This window comes from Geotrypetes seraphini, chromosome 4, assembly GCF_902459505.1.
Source record: "Geotrypetes seraphini chromosome 4, aGeoSer1.1, whole genome shotgun sequence".
NCBI classification, from domain to species: Eukaryota; Metazoa; Chordata; class Amphibia; order Gymnophiona; family Dermophiidae; genus Geotrypetes; species Geotrypetes seraphini.
Genome location: NC_047087.1, coordinates 179,482,156 through 179,502,810, shown reverse-complemented (window position 1 = coordinate 179,502,810; position 20,655 = coordinate 179,482,156). Strand labels below are relative to the sequence as shown.

Here is a 20,655-nt window from a genome sequence, read left to right as displayed (position 1 = left end):
ACCTTATACTTTTTAGCATTGAAGCCTAGCTGCCATGTTGCTGACCACCGTTCCAGCAGCAGTAGATCCTGTGTCATATTATCAGGCAAGATGCTTTCACCTACTATGTTGCAAAGTTTGGCGTCGTCGGCAAACAGAGATACCCTTCCTCTAAGTCCTTGGGTCATATCTCTTATAAATAAGTTGAAAAGAATCGGGCCCAAGACCGAACCCTGCGGCACTCCACTGATCACGTCTGACGTTTTGGATGGGGTACTGTTTACCAACACCCTCTGAAGTCTACCGCTCAGCCAACCCTCAACCCAAGTAGTTAGAGTATCCCCTAATCCTATCGATTTTAGCTTGTTCAATAACCTTCGGTGTGGAACGCTTTCAAAAGCTTTACTGAAGTCCAAATATACTACATCCAGTGACTCTCTGACATCCAGTTGTCTAGTAACCCAGTCAAAAAAGCTAATTAGATTAGATTGGCAGGATCTGCCCTGGGTGAATCCATGATGGTGGGGATCACGTAGGTTTTCCTCATCTAGGATTATGTCAAGATTCCATTTGATCAGTGTTTCCATGAGCTTGCACACTATAGAAGTGAGACTCACTGGTCTGTAGTTTGCCGTTTCTGTCCTGCAGCCCTTTTTGTGTAGTAGGGAAAGATTGAAAAGAACAGATAATGGTAGAAGTGTAGACATAGCCTTAGCAGATTGGAAAGAGCTTTCTGGGGTATCACAATATTATGAAACCAGACCAAGGAGCTTTGGATTGAATGGAAAAAAGGGAACAGGAGTACAGTCCAGGACCGAAGCCAGAGAAGTGGAAGGTTGAAAATCCAAATGGAACACTTTCAGAACATCATCCATTGCAGGCAGACCTTAGGAAATTGGAAGACTGAGCATCCAAATGGCAGATTAAATTTAATGTAAACAAATGCAAAGTGATGCACATTGGAAAAAATACCTTAAATCGTAGTTGTCAAATGCAAGGGTCCATCTTGGGGGTCAACACACAAGAAAATGATCTGGGTGTTATTGTAGGCAATATGCTGAAACTTTCTGCTCAATGTGCTGTGGCAGACAAAAAACAAACGCGATGCTAAGAATTATTAGAAAAGGGATGGTAAACAAGACTAACCCCCTCCTGTACTAACGCGTAGCGGGTTGTAGTGCCGAAAGCGGTGGTATTTGCTCCGACGCTCATAGAAGTCCTGTGAACGTCGGAGCAGTTACCGTCGCTGCCAGCGCTATAACCCGCGCTACGCATTAGTAAAGGAGGGGGTACAAATGTTATAATGCGGATTGCTGAATAACAATGTAATCAGAAATTGGGACAAGCAAAAAGAAAATTGTATGATTGTTAAAAAGACCCCTGAGGCAGGCTAAGAGAGAGGCAGAGGGAGAGAGAAGCCAAAGGGGGAAAAAAGCAGATAAAACAGCAGGAGAGATAAGCAGAGGCAGGAGACCAAGAGGGAAATCGGTGAGAGTTAGCTCCATCCACCACCGAAGCTCCGCCTTAAAGGGGGAGGGGCCAATGGAGCAGAGTTGATCTGAGCAGGAGAAAAGCAGCTACAGAGAGAGGCAGAGGCAGAGAGAACAAAAGGGGGAAAAAAGCAGATAAAAGAGCAGGCGCAATCACAGCAGACCCAAAAGGCATCTGCAGCAGACCGGCAAGCAGACAGCAATGTAAGCAGCAGACGGAAGCAAGATGTTGAGCTACCCAGTTTTCTGCATCGTCTGCCATATGTATGATTACCTCCCCTCTGGGAGGTGGTCTTACGTATGCGCCCGATGCAGAGAACTGGAGAGCCTGAAGAGACAAGTCAGACTCCTGGAGGGCAAAATATTGGAACTGGAGGCACTTCAAGCAGGGGAGGAGGGAGACAGAGATGCAGAGAACATCCAAACAGAGGAAGCAGAGAACAAGACAGAAGACACCATCGAGGAAGAAGTCCGAGAGCTGGAGAAGTTCATAGAGGACATACAGGGAGGCCGTGGAAAATCACCAGCAACAGTGGAACTACCAAAAGACACCTACAGAGAGTGTGGACCACCCGACAGACAACCACCAGGAAGAAATGGGTGATACAGTAGCGAGAACGGAGGATACGGATCTGCGGCAGGAGAGATGGACATACACCAGGGACACGGACCTAAGGCTGGAGAATCGGGAGAAGATAGAGAGGACAGCAATCGTCGTGGGCGACTCTATCATCAGACAAGTTGACAGCCACATAGCAGGAGGAAGACTTGATCGGCTGGTGACCTGCCTACCGGGAGCCAAGGTAGAAGACATAGTGAACCGCATCGACAGGATCCTCAACAGTGTGGAAGAAGAAGATACGGCGGTGGTGATCCATGTGGGGACGAACAACGTGAGCAATAAGAGCTAAAACAGGGAAGTACTGAAGGACCAGTTCCGGATGCTAGGAAGGAAGCTGAAGACCAGAATGCAGAGGATAGCATTCTTGGAGATTCTGCCAGTACTCAGGGCAGATGAGAAGAGGCAGATGGAGCTGCAAGCAGTCAACGCATGGATGTGGCGCTGGTGTGAAGAAGAAGGATTCCACTTTGTGCGCAATTGGACAACGTTCTGGGGGAAGAGCAAGCTCTACAGGAAGGATGGACTCCACCTCAGCAGAGACGGAATGAGGCTACTTGCAAGCAACATCAAGAGAGAAGTGGACAAGTTTTTAAACTAGGAACAAGGGGAAAGCTGACAGTCGACAGAGAGAGAGAGTCGATGGTTTGGGAACCGGTATACCCAGAGGATACCGTGCAAGAAGATAGAGGGAAAGACTCACCGGATTACATGCAAGAGAGATCGAAAAAGACACAAGAGGGAAGGAAATGCAAGAAAGGAAAAAGCTGCAAACTCAAGTGTATGTACACAAACGCAAGGAGCCTTACAAATAAGATGGGTGAATTAGAAGTCATAGCACAAAAAGATAACGTTGACATCATAGGCATCACGGAAACATGGTGGACTGAGGAAAACGTCTGGGACACAGTGCTACCGGGATACAAACTATACCGCAGAGACAGAGTGGCTCAAAAAGGTGGGGGCGTTGCCATATATGTCAAAGAGGAAATTGAATCTGCTGGAGAGAACACGCCACAACTGACGGATAAGTTAGAGTCTCTATGGGTCAAAATTCCAGGAACAAATGGAATGGAAACGAAGATCGGCATCTACTACCGACCCCCAGGGCAGTCCAAAGAAATTGATGGAGAAATGACAGATGAGATTAAACGCAACTGCAAGGGAGGCAACACAGTTATCATGGGTGACTTCAACTATCCGGGAATAGACTGGAACCTAGGCACTTCCGGCTGCATTAGAGAGACCAAGTTCTTGGATGCTGTAGGCAATTGCTTCCTGGAACAACTTGTCAAGGAAAATACTAGAGGAAATGCAATTCTGGACTTAATTCTAAATGGCCTGCGAGGACCAGCACAAGATGTAGAAGAAGAAGGGACGCTGGGAAGCAGCAATCACAATATGATCCGCTTTGATCTGGACGCAGGGGAGAAACATCGGTCCGAAACGACAGCCACGGCACTGAACTTCCAAAAAAGGAATTACGAAGGGATGAGACTCATGATAGGGAAAAAGATTAAGAAGAGGATAAGCACTGTAAAAATGCTAGAGCAAGCTTGGTCCCTTTTTAAGGACACAGTCACCGAGGCACAAAATATATATGTATCACGTATCAACAAGGGATCCAAGAGGAAAAAGAACAAAGAACCGGCGTGGCTCACTGTAGAGGTGAAGGAAGCGATCAGAGACAAGAAAACTTCATTTAAGGAATGGAAAAGGTCAAAAACGGATGAAAACTGGAACAAGCACAAACAACATCAACACAGGTGCCATTAGGCCTTAAAAGGGGCCAAAAGAGACTACGAGGAAAAAATAGCCAAGGAGGCGAAGAACTAGAAGCCGTTCTTTCGATATATTAAGGGGAAATGACCCGCAAAGGAAGTGATGGGACCGTTGGATGACCATGGAATAAAGGGAGCACTAAAGGAGGACAAAGCAATAGCTGACAAACTGAACACATTTTTTGCATCTGTATTTACCGAAGAAGATGTACACAACATACCGGAACCCATCAAGCTATATGCTGGAAACGAAGATGGAAAGCTGACAGGATTGACGGTCAGTCTAGAGGAGGTATGTAGGCAGATTGATAGGCTTAAGAGCGATAAATCCCCGGTACCAGATGGCATCCATCCGAGGATCATTAAGGAACTGAAAGGGACCATAGCTGAACTGCTTCAACTAATAGCCAATCTGTCGATCAAATCGGGAAAGATTCTGGAAGACTGGAAGGTGGCGAATGTTACACCAATCTTCAAGAAAGGTTCGAGGGGAGATCCGGGGAACTACAGACCGGTGAGTCTGACCTCGGTACCGGGAAAGATGGTAGAGTCACTGATAAAGGACAGCATCATTGATCACCGTGACGGACACGGGCTGATGAGGACCAGTCAGCACGGTTTTAGCAAAGGCAGATCGTGTTTGACGAACTTGCTGCACTTCTTTGAAGGAGTAAACAGACAGATAGACAAGGGCGATCCAGTCGACATTGTATATCTGGATTTTCAGAAGGCGTTCGACAAGGTTCCTCATGAACGACTACTTTGGAAAATTGCAAGCCATGGAATTGAGGGTGAAATACTTACATAAATTAAAAACTGGCTGGAGCATAGGAAACAGAGAGTGGGGGGTAAATGGACAATACTCGGACTGGAAGAGCGTCACCAGTGGGGTGCAGCAGGGCTCGGTGCTTGGACCCGTGCTCTTTAACATCTTTATAAATGATCTGGACATAGGTACGACGAGCGAGGTGATTAAATTTGCGGATGATACGAAGTTATTCAGAGTAGTAAAGACGCAGGGGGATTGCGAAGATCTGCAACGTGACATAATCAAGCTCGAGGAATGGGCATCGACATGGCAGATGAGGTTCAACGTGGATAAGTGTACAGTGATGCATGTCGGTAACAAAAATCTCATGCATGAATACAGGATGTCCGGGGCAGTACTTGGAGAGACCTCCCAGGAAAGGAACTTGGGAGTTCTGATCGACAAGTCGATGAAGCTGTCCACACAATGTGCGGCGGCAGCAAAAAGGGCAAACAGAATGCTAGGAATGATAAAGAAGGGGATCATGAACAGATCAGAGAAGGTTATCATGCCGCTGTACCCTCACCTGGAGTACTGCGTCTAGCACTGGTCACCGTACATGAAGAAGGACATGGTACTACTCAAAAGGGTCCAGAGAAGAGCGACTAAGATGGTTAAGGGGCTGGAGGAGCTGCCATACAGCGAAAGATTAGAGAAGATTGAGAGGGGACATGATCGAAACATTCAAGGTACTGAAGGGGATAGACTTAGTAGATAAGGACAGGTTGTTCACCCTCTCCAAGGTAGGGAGAACAAGAGGGAACTCTCTAAAGTTGAAAGGGGATAGATTCCGTACAAACGTAAGGAAGTTCTTCTTCACCCAGAGAGTGGTAGAGAGCTGGAACGTTCTTCCAGAGGCTGTTATAGGGGAAAACACCCTCCAAGGATTCAAGACAAAGTTAGACAAGTTTCTGCTGAACAAGAACGTGCGCTGGTAGGACTAGTCTCAGTTAGGGTGCTGATCTTAGACCAGAGGACCAGCGGACTGCTGGGCATGATGGACCAATGGTCTGACTCAGCAGTGGCAATTCTTATGTTCTTATGTTCTAAGAGCCGAAACACCCACAGTGTCGGGTCTTTCATCTGAAATAAAGAAGTATTTGTCCTAGCTCTGTAGGCATCTACACTCCTTTTTGACTAGTATCTCCCCTACATGTTCCTCAGTGAAGACCAAAGCAAAGAATTCATTTAATCTCTCTGCTATGGCCTTGTCTTCTCTGACCGCCCCTTTTATCCTTTGGTCATCTAGCAGTCCCACTGATTCTCGTCCCAACTTCTTGCTTTTAATATACATAAAAAAGAGTTTACTGTGTGTTTTTGCTTCCAGAGTAATCTTCTGTTCAAGGTCTTTCTTTGCCTTCCTTATTAGCACCTTGCTTTTGTCTTGCCATTCCTTGTGCTGTTTACAATTATTTTAAGTCAGATCCTTCTTATTGAAATACTGGGCCATGGTTGCTGATATTAAATGGTTTCAGAACTGGGCCTATCAGATACCCATGGAAAGGTGATTTTTTTTTTTTCATTTTACAGTATTGATCATTTTGCCTCTCATGGCATCTCTTCTGGAACAGGTAGTAAAGATCTCTTCAGTTGCCCATGATGGGCTTGTTGCAATATATAGCTCTGTGCCCTCTCCAAGGCCTTTCTCTGTAGAAGTTATTAAAATACAGAGCTCCCTTAGTTGCTGTAGCCACAAACCCTTCTGTTTTGCATGCTGCTTTATCTGAGAGATTATTGCATTATTGGATTGTTCAGCCCCCTAAGTGCTTTTCTAGTCTTTATTGCACCACTGAGCGCTTCAGTCTCCCACAGTTTCACTTGCTCTATTGAACTGGTCAGCACTCCATGGCATTTTATATCTTTATGAGCTCTTTGCTTTCTGTTATTATGATCTGAATTCTTACAGTCATGAGCACTTCAAACTCCTGTGTCTGCAATCAAGGCTGTTTCAGTCATGGGATCTCTAGTTCCCTGTAATTGCTCTTTCTAGAAAGCTAATTCAGTGCTGAACTCTCAGCTCTTTTATTTATTTCTTTAAAAAATTTCTATTCCGCTTAAAACCAAAGCGGAGTACAGTAAAACATATATAACTTATCACATCAATAAAACATAAATACATCATACATCGATACCTTATTTATTTGGATGTATCAAAATGGCCAAAAATAGACTTTCTTCTGAAAACATCTCAGTTGTGATTTTCAAAATGCAAAATTAGGACTTTTTCACTGCAGTTCATCCAAATAGTAAGGAGGTGTATTTTATTTTTTTTTTTTAGTTCAATATCTTTATTATAATTTTCTTATTACAAATAACAGAACAAAATCAACATTTATTACCATAGCGCACAGAAGCATTAATTGAAGCAGAACTAGAGCAGGTCCAAAGTTGGTACTTTAAGCAATAATAGAACAGGAAGTCCAAGGCAAAATAGGGCATTTTTATCTAGACCTGTTTCAGTCACGTTTGTGTTACAAAAATAGAACTCTGATTGACCAGCTGACTACTTGAGGGATTAAAGCTTGACCACAAGGTGGGTAGGGACAGGACACAGAGCAGGCAGGCCTAGTGACAGGCAGGCAGGCCCCATACCCCCTACATACCTCCCCAGTACCTTAAATCATCCTCTATCCCCCCATGTGCCCCCCCCCAGTACCTTAAATCATCCCCATGTACCCCAGTACCTTTTTTAATCATCCCCCCTTTTTTAATCATCCTCCTTGCACCTTTTTAATCATACTCCCGCTTTGTACCTTTTTTATCATAGCCCCCCTTGTACCTTTTTTATCATAGCCCCCCTTGTACCTTTTTAATCATGCCCCTCTTTGTACCTTTTTTTTAACCCAAATCCCCCCCAAAACCTATACCTTTTTAAATTCTTCCCTCCCTCGATGGCTTTGTACTATTTCCGGGCAGCAGGCGCACGAGTCAGGAGCGCGGAGGTCAGGCATGAGCTTTCCGTGTTCCCGCCTGGCCCCATGCCATTTTCTGAATGGCTGCCAGCAGTTCTCACGAGTCCTGCGAGAACTGCCACCAGCCATTCAGAAAGCGGTGCGGGCCCAAGCAGGAGCATACAAAGCTTGGGCCTGATCGCCGGGCTCCTGACTCATATGCCTGCTGCTGGGACATAATACAGAGCCGTCGAGGGAGGAATATACGCTGGACTACCAGGCTTGAAAAAGGTACGGTGGCGGTGGCAGTGGCAACAGCGGCAGTGACGGGGGGGAGGGGGGTTGTTTTAAAAAGGTGGTGCAGCTGAAAGGTGCTGCAGTGCGGGGGGGAGGGTGTTTTGCAATTGTATGGGGGGCGGCGAGGCAGTGTTTAAAAAGCTGAAAGGTGGTGTGGCCGCGGGGGGGAGGGTGTTTTGCAATTGTACAGGGGGGAAGTGGCAGGTGGTGTTTAAAAAGCTGGTGCGTGGGAGGGGGGGGGGGGTTTGCAGCTGTGCAGGGGATTCAAATTTTGCACCTTCACTTCATAAGACGTATCGAGATTTCCACCCACTTTTGGGTGGAAAAAATATGCGTCTTATGGAGCGAAAAATATAGTAATGTCTTATTAAAGAAATTACAATTTTGCATGAGGTAAAACTCTTTATAGTTTATAAATCTTTCCTTTTGGCTAAATCTTTATAATAATATTGTAATTTATTTCTAAAGAGACATACAGGAAGGACGGACTCCACTTCAACAGAGACGGAAGGAGGCTACTTGCAAGCAACATCAAGAGAGAAGTTTTTAAACTAGGAAGAAGGGGAAAGCCGACAGTCGACCGAGAGAAGGAAGTGAAGAACTTCAAGCCTTTCTTTCGATATATTAAGGGGAAACGACCTGCAAAGGAAGCAGTGGGTCCATTGGATGACCATGGAATAAAGGGAGTGCTAAAGGAGGACAAAGCAATCGCTGACAAACTGAACACATTTTTTGCGTCTGTATTTACCAAAGAAGATCTACACAGCATACCGGAACCCATCAGACTATATGCTGGAAACAAAGACGGAAAGCTGACAGGATTGACGGTCAGTCTAGAGGAGGTGTGTAGGCAGATTGATAGGCTTAAGAGCAATAAATCCCCGGGACTGGATGGCATACATCCGAGGGTCATCAAGGAACTGAAGGGAACCATAGCTGAACTGCTTCAACTAATAGCCAATCTGTCGATCAAATCGGGAAAGATTCTGGAAGACTGGAAGGTGGCAAATGTTACGCCAATCTTCAAGAAAGGTTTGAGGGGAGATCCGGGAAACTACAGACCGGTGAGTCTGACTTCAGTACTGGGAAAGATGGTTGAGTCGCTGATAAAGTACCACATCATTGATCACCTTGACGGACACAGGCTGATGAGGACCAGTCAGCACGGTTTTAGCAAAGGCAGATCGTGTTTGATGTACTTGCTGCACTTCTTTGAGGGAGTAGACAGACAGATAGACAAGGGTGACCCGGTCGACATTGTATATCTGGATTTTCAGAAGGCGTTTGACAAGGTTCCGCATGAATGACTACTTTGGAAAATTGCAAGCCACGGAATCAAGGGTGAAATACTCGTGGATTAAAAACTGGCTGGAGCATAGGAAACAGAGAATGGAGGTAAATGGACAAAACTCGGACTAGAAGAGCATCACCAGTGGGGTGCCACAGGGCTCAGTGCTTAGACCTGTGCTCTTCAACATCTTTATAAATGATCTGGACATTGGTACGATGAGTGAGGTGATTAAATTTGCGGACGATACAAAGTTATTCAGAATAGTGAAGACACAGGGGGATTGCTATGATCTGCAACGTGACATAATCAGGCTCGAGGAATGGGCATCAACATGGCAGATGAGGTTCAACGTGGATAAGTGTAAAGTGATGCATGTAGGTAACAAATATCTCATGCATGAATACAGGATGTCCGGGGCGGTACTTGGAGACCTCCCAGGAAAGAGACTTGGGAGTTATGATCGACAAGTCAATGAGCCGTCCATGCAATATGCGGTGGCGGCGAAAAGGTGAACAGAATGCTAGGAATGATAAAGAAGGGGGATCACGAACAGATCGGAGAAGGTTATCATGCCGCTATACCGGGCCCTCACCTGGAGTACTGCGTCCAGCACTGGTCGCCGTACATGAAGAAGGACACGGTACTACTCGAAAGGGTACAGAGAAGAGCGACTAAGATGGTTAAGGGGCTGGAGAAGTTGCCGTATAGTGAAAGATTAGAGAAACTGGGCCTTTTCTCCCTCAAACTGAGGAGATTGAGAGGGGACATGATTGAAACATTCAAGGTACTGAAGGGAATAGACTTAGTAGATAAGAACAGGTTGTTCACCCTCTCCAAGGTAGGGAGAACCAGAGGGCATTGTCTAAAACTGAAAAGGGATAGATTCCGTACAAACGTAAGGAAGTTCTTCTTCACCCAGAGAGTGGTAGAAAACTGGAACGCTCTTCTGGAGTCTTTCATAGGGGAAAACACCCTCCAGGGATTCAAGACAAAGTTAGACAAGTTCCTGCTGAACCAGAACGTGCTCAGGTAGGACTAGTCTCAGTTAGGGCACTGATCTGAGTTCAGAGGGCCACTGTGTGAGCGGACTGCTGGGCACGATGGACCTCTGGTCTGACCCAGCGGCAGCAATTCTTATGTTCTTATAATCATGAAACTGTTTTATTTTACTTTTGTGATTATGATAAACATACAGAGGGCCTCAAAATAGTACCTGGCATGTGGCCCCCGGGCTGCGAGTTGAGACCACTGATTTAGTTTTATTCTATTCTTGGAAGGCTCACAATACAAAATAAAGGAGTTATGATGGGAATTGTACCTGTGTGCCCTTGTTTAAAGTCCATGAACTGATCACTAGGCTGCCCCTTTGACCTGCAGGGATGTTTGTGTAGCTATTTCTCTCAAAATGATGCCAGACAGATATTGTGCCTGATGTTTTGGTGTTCATAAGTTGGACATTTCATTTTAGAAAATGTATTTTCCTTTTTTTAGACATTTTGGGCCTGGTTTGGCACTGCGCTTGGCCTTATATTATTGGTATGCACCAAACGGGGTTCGTTGCTCAAAGACATTCTTCAAACAACACTAGGCTGGCTTTCCACATGTTAAATTTAACAAAAGCCATGGAAGATACGGCCTTCTCTGTATCCTTGGATGCAGAGAAGGCCTTTGATCGTGTGGAATGGACCTTCATGTATCAAGCAATGGATTGGTTTGGTATTGGACCAGGATTTATACAAATGATTCAAACCTTGTATAGTTCCCCTTCTGCCAGGTTATATATTAATAATACTTTTTCAGAATGATTTGGTCTGGAGAGGGGAGTTTATCTCCTTTGCTTTTTGATATTGTTTTGAAACCCTTGTTATTGGCTATTCAACAGGCAGAGGAAATACAGGGTAATCTTTATGCAGGTCAGGAATACAAAGTTTCTGCGTATGCAGATGATATTTTGCTTCATTTGAGGAATCCTGAAACTACCATTCCACATTTATTAGATTTAATTGAAAAATTTAGTAAATTTTCTGGTTATAAAATAAATTGGAATAAATCTGAGGTTCTTCCATTAAACGTTCACTGTCCAAAAGGATTGTTTGACACATTCCCTTTTCTCTGGAAAGAAGACGGTATAAAATATTTAGGCATTTGGGTTCAGAAAATGTTGGAAGAAATGATGAAGGTAAATGAAAGATCCTTATTGCGGAAGGTCACAGAAATGTGCGAGCAATGGAACCCATTGCATTTGTCTTGGTGGGGGAGAGTTCAGATGGTCAAAATGATGATTTGGCCTGTGGTTTGCTATCAAATGGGTATGTTGCCAGGTTTTTTTCAGGGGTCATTTTATAAAAAGTTAAACAATATACTCCATTTATTTGGCTTGGGAAAACTGCGAGAGTTGCTCTAGTATCCTTACAAAGACCAATTGCGGAGGGTGGGGTGAATTTTCCCAACTTTTATAGGTACCATCAAGCCTATATAATGCGCCAGGGTATGTATTGGATCCTCCCTGAGCTCATGGAAAAATCTCCCGGATTGGCTATTTTTAGAATGGAAATTGATGTCCCCAATGCGATTGTCTCATGTGTTAAGTATCAAGTTGCCCAGATGGGTTAAGGACAATAGTATTTTATTGGACACCTGGAAAACTTTAAAATTTATTAATAAATTAACAGATGTTCCAGTAGAGAATTCTACTTTTCAATCCTTGTGGTTAAACTCCAAGATTCAAATAGGCGGATCTGGGATCGCTTGGAAGCAAGGGATGAAAGCCGGGATTTGAATAATTGATGATGTTATCTCAAATAAGAAAATGCTTGAGTTTTCACGACTGCAACAAACAAAATTGTGGTTGCAGTTGAAGCAGGCCATTCAGAAGGGTTCCCTGATTGGCAAAATCTAAAAAATTATTATAGTTTGCATATCCTTTCCTTCCAGATAGATTTGTTAGGGCATCAGGTCGCCAGGTGGTATAAATTAATATCAGAGTTCTTGAATAAAAAACCAAAAAATGGTCTTCGTGACATTTGGAGCAGTATATTTCTGCATCTCGATGGCTATGAATTTGGACTTGGAGATTGAAATGTACAGCATCAGCATCTATGAGACAGACATAGTTTTGTTTTATTACATAGATCTTTTTGGACCCCTGTTAGGTTACATAAGTTAAATAATTCTAAATCTAATAGATGGCACTGTCATTTAGACATTAGGACACTGGATCATCTGTTGTTCTATTGTCCTTTGATACTTAGCTTCTGGAGATCAATATGGGGTAGAATAAATAACATTTTGGAATCATCAATTCCTCTAACGTATGAGGCAGTTATTTGTGGTACAATATTACATGTTAAACCCCTTATAGATCAATATAAAAGTCGTCTTTTCCTTATAATATATGTTTGTATTATACGGAATGATAATTTTTTGTGTGGGTGGGGGGGAAAGGATGATTATGAACATGAGAAAGATGAATGTGCTTTTATTGTATTACTATGAGTTGCATTGGTTGCATTGCACTGTTGTAGTTTTGAAAATTAATAAAGAATTTAAAAACAAAAAAAATGGCATCTCGATTGTAGGTGGCTGTAGGCATCCTACCGCCATCTAACGGACCAATGGGGATGCACGTTTTAAAAAAAAATTGATGGGGGGTAAAGGACGCCTACAATATAGGCGTTGTTCACACACAAATGGAGATGTCTAGGTATGCCTATGGACACCTAAAACTGACGTAGGTGTGGCCTTTGATGTTGTGGATCATGACATCCTTATGCAACTTTTAATCAATATTGGTTTAGATAAAGTTGTGTTGAATTGGTTCAGTGGTTTTCTCAAACTGTGATCATATCAGGTATATGTAGACAATAAATTTTCTTCGTCTTGGAGCCCAGTCTATGGAGTTCCTCAGGGGCTCCCCTATCCCTTATATTATTTAATTTATATATGACAACTCTAAAATATTTGACTCTATCTCCTTTAGAATCTATCTTTACATATGCTGATGATATTTTTATATTACTGGAAATTGATCCATTGCTTTCAAATTTGACTGGAGATATTAACTATTTATTTATTTATTCAATTTTCTATACCGTTCTCCCAAGGGAGCTCAGAACGGTTTACATTAATTTATTCAGGTACTCAAGCATTTTTTGTGTCTCTAGACTTCAAGAATGGGCTTCCTTAGTCCGTCTGAAATTGAATGCTTCTAAAACCAGACTGCTATGGTCCCTTACTACACAATCTACCTCAGGTTATAGCATTGAAATCAGGAGACTCCTTAACAATTGAATTTTCATCTAGAATCCTTGGTTTTATTTTAGATTCTTCTTTATCTTTAAATAATAAAATGAACAATTTATCTAAAAAGTACTATTTTAGTTTATGGATGTTGAGGAGAGTTTGAGGTTTTTTTCATCAAAATCATTTTGTGGTTTTGGTTCAAGCGATTATTTTGGCACATCTGGATTATGCAAATTCCCTGTATAACGGATTAACCAAATTTAATCTGAAGAGGCTACAATTTATTCAGAATACAGCGGTCAAATTAATTTTTGGAAGACATAAATATGATCATGCTTCTCCATTGTTGAAGTTACTTCATTGGCTTCTTGTTTACTGGCGAATTCAATTTAAGTGTGCCAATGTAATTTTTGAAATTTTACATGGAATTTTTTCACCTTTATTACCTCTATCATTTAACTCTCTTCGGTTTAACACTACCAGGAATACACATAGATTTAAATTGCTCTTCCCTTCTGTTAAAGGAATTAAAACCCTAGGTAAATTCTCACATTCCTTATCCTATTCCTTGGTAAAAGTTTGGAATGATCTTCCCTCAATTATCAGAATGTCATTATCTCTATCACTTTTTAGGAAAAATCTGAAAACATCTCTTTCAGAGATTCTTAACTGAGAACTGATCTAATTTATTGAAAATTTTTCTATTACCTTCATTAATGTTTTCTATTATATTCTTTTAAATCTTTGTTCAAGTCCTTGCTGGAATGATCCGGTATATAAGATGGAAATTCGTTTTGATTAGGTGCTTCTTTTAGGCATGAGTCAGATGCCTTATATGTAGGCCTGTGAAATGCTGGCCTACATTTAAGGCATCTATAGAAGAAAATAGACACGATTCTGGATGCGTGCCTATCGATGATTGACATGCGATAGATGCCCATTTTGCAGGCGTCTACCAAGGCAGATGCCATTTCCAGAGTCAGACCATTTCTGTGCAAAAACATCCATCTTTGAGCCATTTGTGAAAGGGAGACCCAGATTTTTTCCTGTTCAAAAATAGCTTTAAGGTAGCCTTTTGGGGGGATGTAATGAGAAAAACAGCACCATTCGGACTTGGAGAACTTATTAAAAGTGACCCTCCACATGTTGGATTTCCATCTATAGGCTTTAAGTGATTCAGAATGTGGCTGCTCATATAGTGCTGAGTCATTCTAAGTACTTTATATTGCTTTGTTAGTTGACTTTAAATGTCAGTTCAGATTCACTTTGAGCTAACCTCGTTTTTCCACGTTCAGTATGATAATAGGTCATGTTATTTTCAAGATAAATTAGAGTGCTATGTAGCATCATGCCAAGTTTCCAAGTTTCTTTAAAATTTGATAAACCGCCTAATCAAAATTCTAGGTGGTGTACAATATAAAATACATATAAAATGCTTAAAATAACAAATACAGATGACTCAGGGGATTAATATATGACATGACATACAAAAACATATGGAATAAGGGAAAGAACTACAATCATTGAAAGTCAAGAACAAAAAAGGGAAAAAACAAATGGCAGGGGATAAAGATAGATCTTCCTGTTGTTCTAAAAAGGACAGTCAAGTTCCACATGTATCATTAAATAAGAGAGTTTTTAATTTTGACCTGAAGTGATTTAGGGATCCTTTTACTAAGCTGTGATAATGGTTTTAGCATGCGAGCTAGACCTTAACGTCAGCATTGAGCTGGCGTTAGTTCTAGCCACCTAGCGCGGATTAGCGTGTGCTAAAAACGCTATTGCAGCTTAGTAAAAGGAGCCCTTAATGTTGATTCTTCTCTTAAATAACCAGGGGTGGAATTCCATAGAGAAGGGACAGAAACTGAGAATATACTAAGACACGTGAAGGGGCATAATCAAAAGGGACATCTAAGTCCGTTTACGTCCATCTCGCAAGTCCAAAGTAAAAATCAGATTAAGACACATTTTCAAAAGATACGTCCAACTTTTTTTTCGTTTCGAATATCGTCTAATTATACGTCCTACTGATCTGATCGTCCAAGCCACTAAATCGTCTATCTTTATACCACATTTCCGTCCAACTTTCCGTCCAAGTCCAAAATGCCTAGAACAAGCCCTGTTGGATGTGGGAGGGGTCTGCAAAGTGATGGACTGCACCCAGACATGCCACCTAAATAGTGGGGTACCTTACAGGGCACTGCTCTGAACTTCACAAAAAGGGTGCCATGTCTTCTCCTCCCTACAGCTCCCTTATAGGTTACAGTGAGCCCCCAAACCACCTCCAGAATCCCCTAGACCCACTTATCTACCACCCCAATAGCCCTTATAGCTACAGGAGCCACTTATATGTGAGTACAAAAGGGTTTTGGGGGTGTATAGGGGAGTGCACATGTTTAAGTATCAATGCAGTGATTACAGGGGTTTATGGGCATGGGTCCTCCTCTCCATGAGTCCCTAACCAACCCCCAAGACGACTTAAGCTGCCTCTGGGTTGGATGACTAGGCTTTCCTATGCCAGGTGGCCAGGTGATGATGATCTGAAGGCTGAAAATTAAAGTTGTGAATACATTTTTATGGGGTGGCGGGGTTGGTGATCACTGGGGTAGTATGTGGGGGTCTGTTTTATGTGTTTGCAGTGCTTATCTGGTGACTTTAGGTGGGTTTTTGTGATTTAGACCATGTTTTAGATGGTCTAAGTCACAACGTCCAAGTTCTATCTAGGCTCTGTTGTAAAACTTTTGGTTATACATGATGTATGACTAAGTCTAAGCCGGCCCACATCCTGCCCAACTCCTGCCCTCGACACACCTCCCAAAACGCCCCGTTTAACTTTGGTCGTTCAGCGGCACTATGAAGGCCTAGGTCATTTAGAAATACGTTCAAAACCCATTTTTATTATTGGTACTTGGACGTTTTTGAGAAATGTTCGTCCAAGTGCCGACTTAGGCCGGTTTTTGGACGTTTTTCTCTTTCAATTATGAGCCCCATAGTGTTTATATGTCTCAGTGAGGGAATAATGAGGAGATTTTTGAGGCGGAGCGAAGAGACCTGTGCAGAGAATATGGAATAAGTCAGAGCTTTTCTTTCTATTCCTACAGTTAATATGGTAAGGAAAATTAAAATAAGGGCTAATTGCTCTTATCCTTTGGAATAAACTCCATATGACATCAGGCAAGAAGAGGATGACTATCTGATGTTTCCTAAAAAGATTAAGGCATGGTTTTTCAAGTAACTGGGGTTTTTTTGGTTTTTTTTTTTTTCAGTATTAGTTGTATTTCTGATGGAATGCATTTTGCTCCTGTTTGATTAGGTTTTTTTTTTTAAATTGTCGATGTTATTTTTTTTTATTGGTTTTATGTTTTTATTTGGTTTGTTAGGAACATGTACTGCTGCTAATCCTGCGGGGATTTATTTTGGTGTCTTTTTTGTTATGTTTTTTTGCTGCATGTCACCTTGGACAACCTCTTTGAAACTGTGAGGGAGGTTTCAAAATGTTTTAAATAAAAAAAATTAATGCTGAATTTACTTAAGAAGGTGCCTCAGTAGGAAAAGCGCCAACTGTTTGACTAAGGACCCCCAGAGTGGGAATTGGCATATTGTTCCTTCATCCAACCACCTAAGGTTTCTGTCTCTGGCACCCACTGCAAGATAGCTGAATTTACAGGAATGTAAGTATCATCCAGTTCAAGGATCCCATACAGAACACAATCTCAAGCAGAAGGGGCTGTACTTTGTGAGCTTGGCATTTTCTGTCTTTTGGATGCCCATTCTTGGATTGAAGGATGAGGAATTCCTATCTGTTAATGTGTCATTTCTCTTTTACAGCCTGTGTTTGAAAGACAAAGTTGAGGTCAGGAGAAAAGAAGAAATCATACAGAATTCTACTGCTTGAAGACACGGTTCATGCAGATAGGATACAGCCTTATGCCTGGGATACAGGCTCAACCCAAGGGACAGGACATAGCCTCAAGCTGCAAAAGAGCCCTTGCTCAGAGGACAGGACACAGCATCACAGCCCCTACCTAGAGGCCAGGATACAGCGTTACCTGAGAAGAACACCATGGCTACAAATTTTAGTGACATTGTGAAGCAGGGCTATGTGAAAATGAAGAGCAGAAAACTTGGGGTAAGTGGCCTGATGATTCATCTGTTTTGGATGAAAGAAGGGTTGTTTGGGGGGTCTCATATTGTCACTTTTTCCCCCCCTGTGGAAAGAGTTCCATTTTAGGAGTTACTATGTCTGAAAGGATTAGATTTGAGATTTAAGATAAAGTTGCTTCTATATCTATTATTGGTGAAAGTGGGAAATAAATAATCAAAACAATCAAAAGAATGCTCCACTTTTAAAGTTGAAAAGCTCACTCTTAATGGATGAAAAAGCCTCAGGTTTTTTTAGGTAAGGCATAAAGCTCGAACATCCTCCACCAACATCATCGGCTCAAAAAACTTCCGGAGAGGGTGTGCAAAACTACCTACCTTACTTAGCAGGACTGAAATAGCTATTGCTCATAGTTTGTGGGGATACAAGTGATAATTAAATTTTAGCCAACGTTTCACGGTCATAAAGGCCATTTCTTCAGGGCTAATCTGTTGTCACTCTTCACCAACACATATCTGTGGGGTTAAAACAGTGAAATACTGTCTATATCCATTTCATTCTCTGCAATATATTATCAAAACTCTATATAAAGTACTCACTAATGAGCTGCTTGCTCTCTCATACCGACGTCCCGTCGCTGTGGCATGTACTCATCATTGATTTTAAAGGGAGCTCCACCTATCGAATTACTCCACGCTCATTATATGGAGAGCATAGGCTGCTCTGCTGCGATTGGCTGGCCCGATGTTGTACTGCCCACTGCAGTATGTAAGATGCTGCCTTTTCCTAGGTACTCATGTGTGATATGTGGCTTGTTACTAAAAATCATGTTTTTCGTACAGATGGGAAGTGTGCCAAAAAATGATGGTCCACGGGTGTCACATATGCTAGGTACGCCACTGACTGTAAATAAGGGTCTAACAGTTCCTTCTTACAGGTGATAATAAAACCATCAAATAAAGCCCAAAATCAAACAGTTCACCTGTTTCTGCAATTTGCACTGCAGCCCATCTGGCTGCTGGTTCAGTGCATGGCTGGCAACACCCTTGCTTTAGGGTAAGTCCTAGAATTTAAACTTCTGACATTTCTCCAAGTGAAAAAACAAAACAGAAACAGGTAAGTATTTCAGTGTTCATTGAGTCACACAACTTTCTGCAAACAATCTCACTGTGCCTGCTTAAATGTAGTCAGGTTCCCCCTCTAACTCTGGAAAGTTGGAGGAGTGGGGAATTGTTGAATCCATGCCCCGCAATCCCAACCCTTGGATCTCATGTGGATTTTGGTCCACAATCTCCACTGCAGCAATGAATGGCTTGTAACTTCAAAAGCAGAATCCCCCCCCCCCCCCCCAATACAAAGTTCTGCAGACTACACGGACAAGTGGTCTCACAGTTCAGCAGTGTTCAAAGCCTTGGTATTTCCTTCTCAAATAAATATGGAAAAACAAAAGAGGCAGGGCAGCTTTCCCTTTCAATTGCCCTTGCAAACTTTCAAATTAGTTTCAAGTTGCTGGGAACAAAAACCAGCCAGCAAAACACAGTCCTTTTACCAAAAACAAAACAGTATCAGCTTCTTCATTCCAGCAAAACTTCAGCTCATGTCCATTTGATCAACAACTGGTGGCAGAGCAATCTCCATTGCCTCCTCTGGTCCCAGGCATGGCAGCTGATTAGCAGGTAAGGATTCCTCCCAGTCCAACATTTCTATTTCATTTCCTTGCCTGACCTCTGGAGCACTTAACCAAGGGTCTGACTCCTTTCCTGGTTCAGCGCTGTCTCTATTTGGCTTGCACTGCTTAAACTGCCTTTCTCTGTGAGAGCCACACCCAAGCCTACGTGGGGAAAGGGCAGGCTTCAGCTCTACCTGGGCTTTCTTCTGCTCTGCAATTAACCTACGTTGAGGGGATACAGGGACTTATATATCAGACCTAGTCAGTAAAATGGCTATGATAATAAATAGGAGACTGACTATTATGGTGATAATTACCAGTGGGGAGAAAGCGGCTGATACTTTAAAAATGCTCAGAGAGATGAAACTCTGAAGAGGAGGTGGAAGCCTCCTCTTAGGAAAAGAGTTTACCGTCCAATCATTGCATTGGTACATGAAATCACTTTCTGACCACTGGTAAAAGCTTTAAATAGTTCTTGCAGACTCAAAAATGAAATAATCAAAATTTCTCATGCAAAAGATATCTCTCTGGAAAGATGTTACAATGCACTTATCTTTAAGGCTCTCAGGGGTCCCGACGCGGCCCCGTTTCGAGTGTCTGCTTCAGGAGACCCAAAAATCACTTTTTGACCAACTATGCAGTCATAGTACTGTTCCAAGAGAAAATCTGAAAAACAATAAATTTTCATCAAAAACCACACGCCGCAGCAGGATACTCACACATACTGCGATGAGGGAAACTTAACGTCTCATTAGCAAAAGATGGGAAGGAAGGAAGCACTGAACACTAACACACCGTTCACTAAGTTCAAAAATTCCAAACCACGGGGACCGCTACCCACCACACTCACTTTATACTGAAGAGAGGGGGAGGGGGAGGGTGACCTCCGTCGTGACGTGGTGACGTCAAAAACGTCAAAAGGTTATTGTTACAAGCCAACAGCTGTTGATATAAATAAAGCCAGTTGAAAAATAAAAACTGTAAGCATACTGTAAAAATACAGAATACAATATATATTTTTCAGACTGTGGGGAACCACTAACACAAGGGGTCACTCGGAAAAATTGAAAGGGGACAGGTTTAGAACAAATGCTAGGAGGTTCTTTTTTACCCAGAGGGTGGTGGACACATGGAACGCGCTTCCGGAGGTTGTGATAGCCCAGAGCACATTGCAGGGTTTCAAGGAAGGTTTAGACAAGTTCCTAAAAGAAAAGGGGATTGAGGGTTACAGATAAAAAAGAAGAGGTAGGTTACAGAAACGGACAGGAACCACATTACAGGTCATAGACCTGACGGGCCGCCGCGAGAGCGGACCGCTGGGCGCGATGGACCAATGGTCTGACCCAGTGGTGGCAACTTCTTATGTTCTTATGTTCTTAATATAGAAAATTGAATAATAAAAAAAAGAAAAATAAAAATGAAGAAAAAAATGAAATATGAAAAATGAAAACCCAGAGGCGGACATGGTTACAGGAACACAACCCAT

The 20,655-nt window shown here is 42.5% G+C and overlaps 1 protein-coding gene across 2 annotated transcripts in view; it reads left to right on the top strand.

Annotated features, from left to right (window-relative positions):
- DOK4 (docking protein 4) overlaps positions 1 to 20,655 on the top strand; it is a 145,238-nt gene that overhangs the window by 39,660 nt on the left and 84,923 nt on the right. For both annotated transcript variants that reach the window (XM_033943778.1, XM_033943777.1), the window contains exon 2: positions 17,227 to 17,527. In XM_033943778.1, the coding sequence (XP_033799669.1) occupies positions 17,462 to 17,527 (66 nt within the window). In that variant the 5' untranslated portion in view covers positions 17,227 to 17,461. The remainder of the gene's footprint in view (positions 1 to 17,226; positions 17,528 to 20,655) is intronic.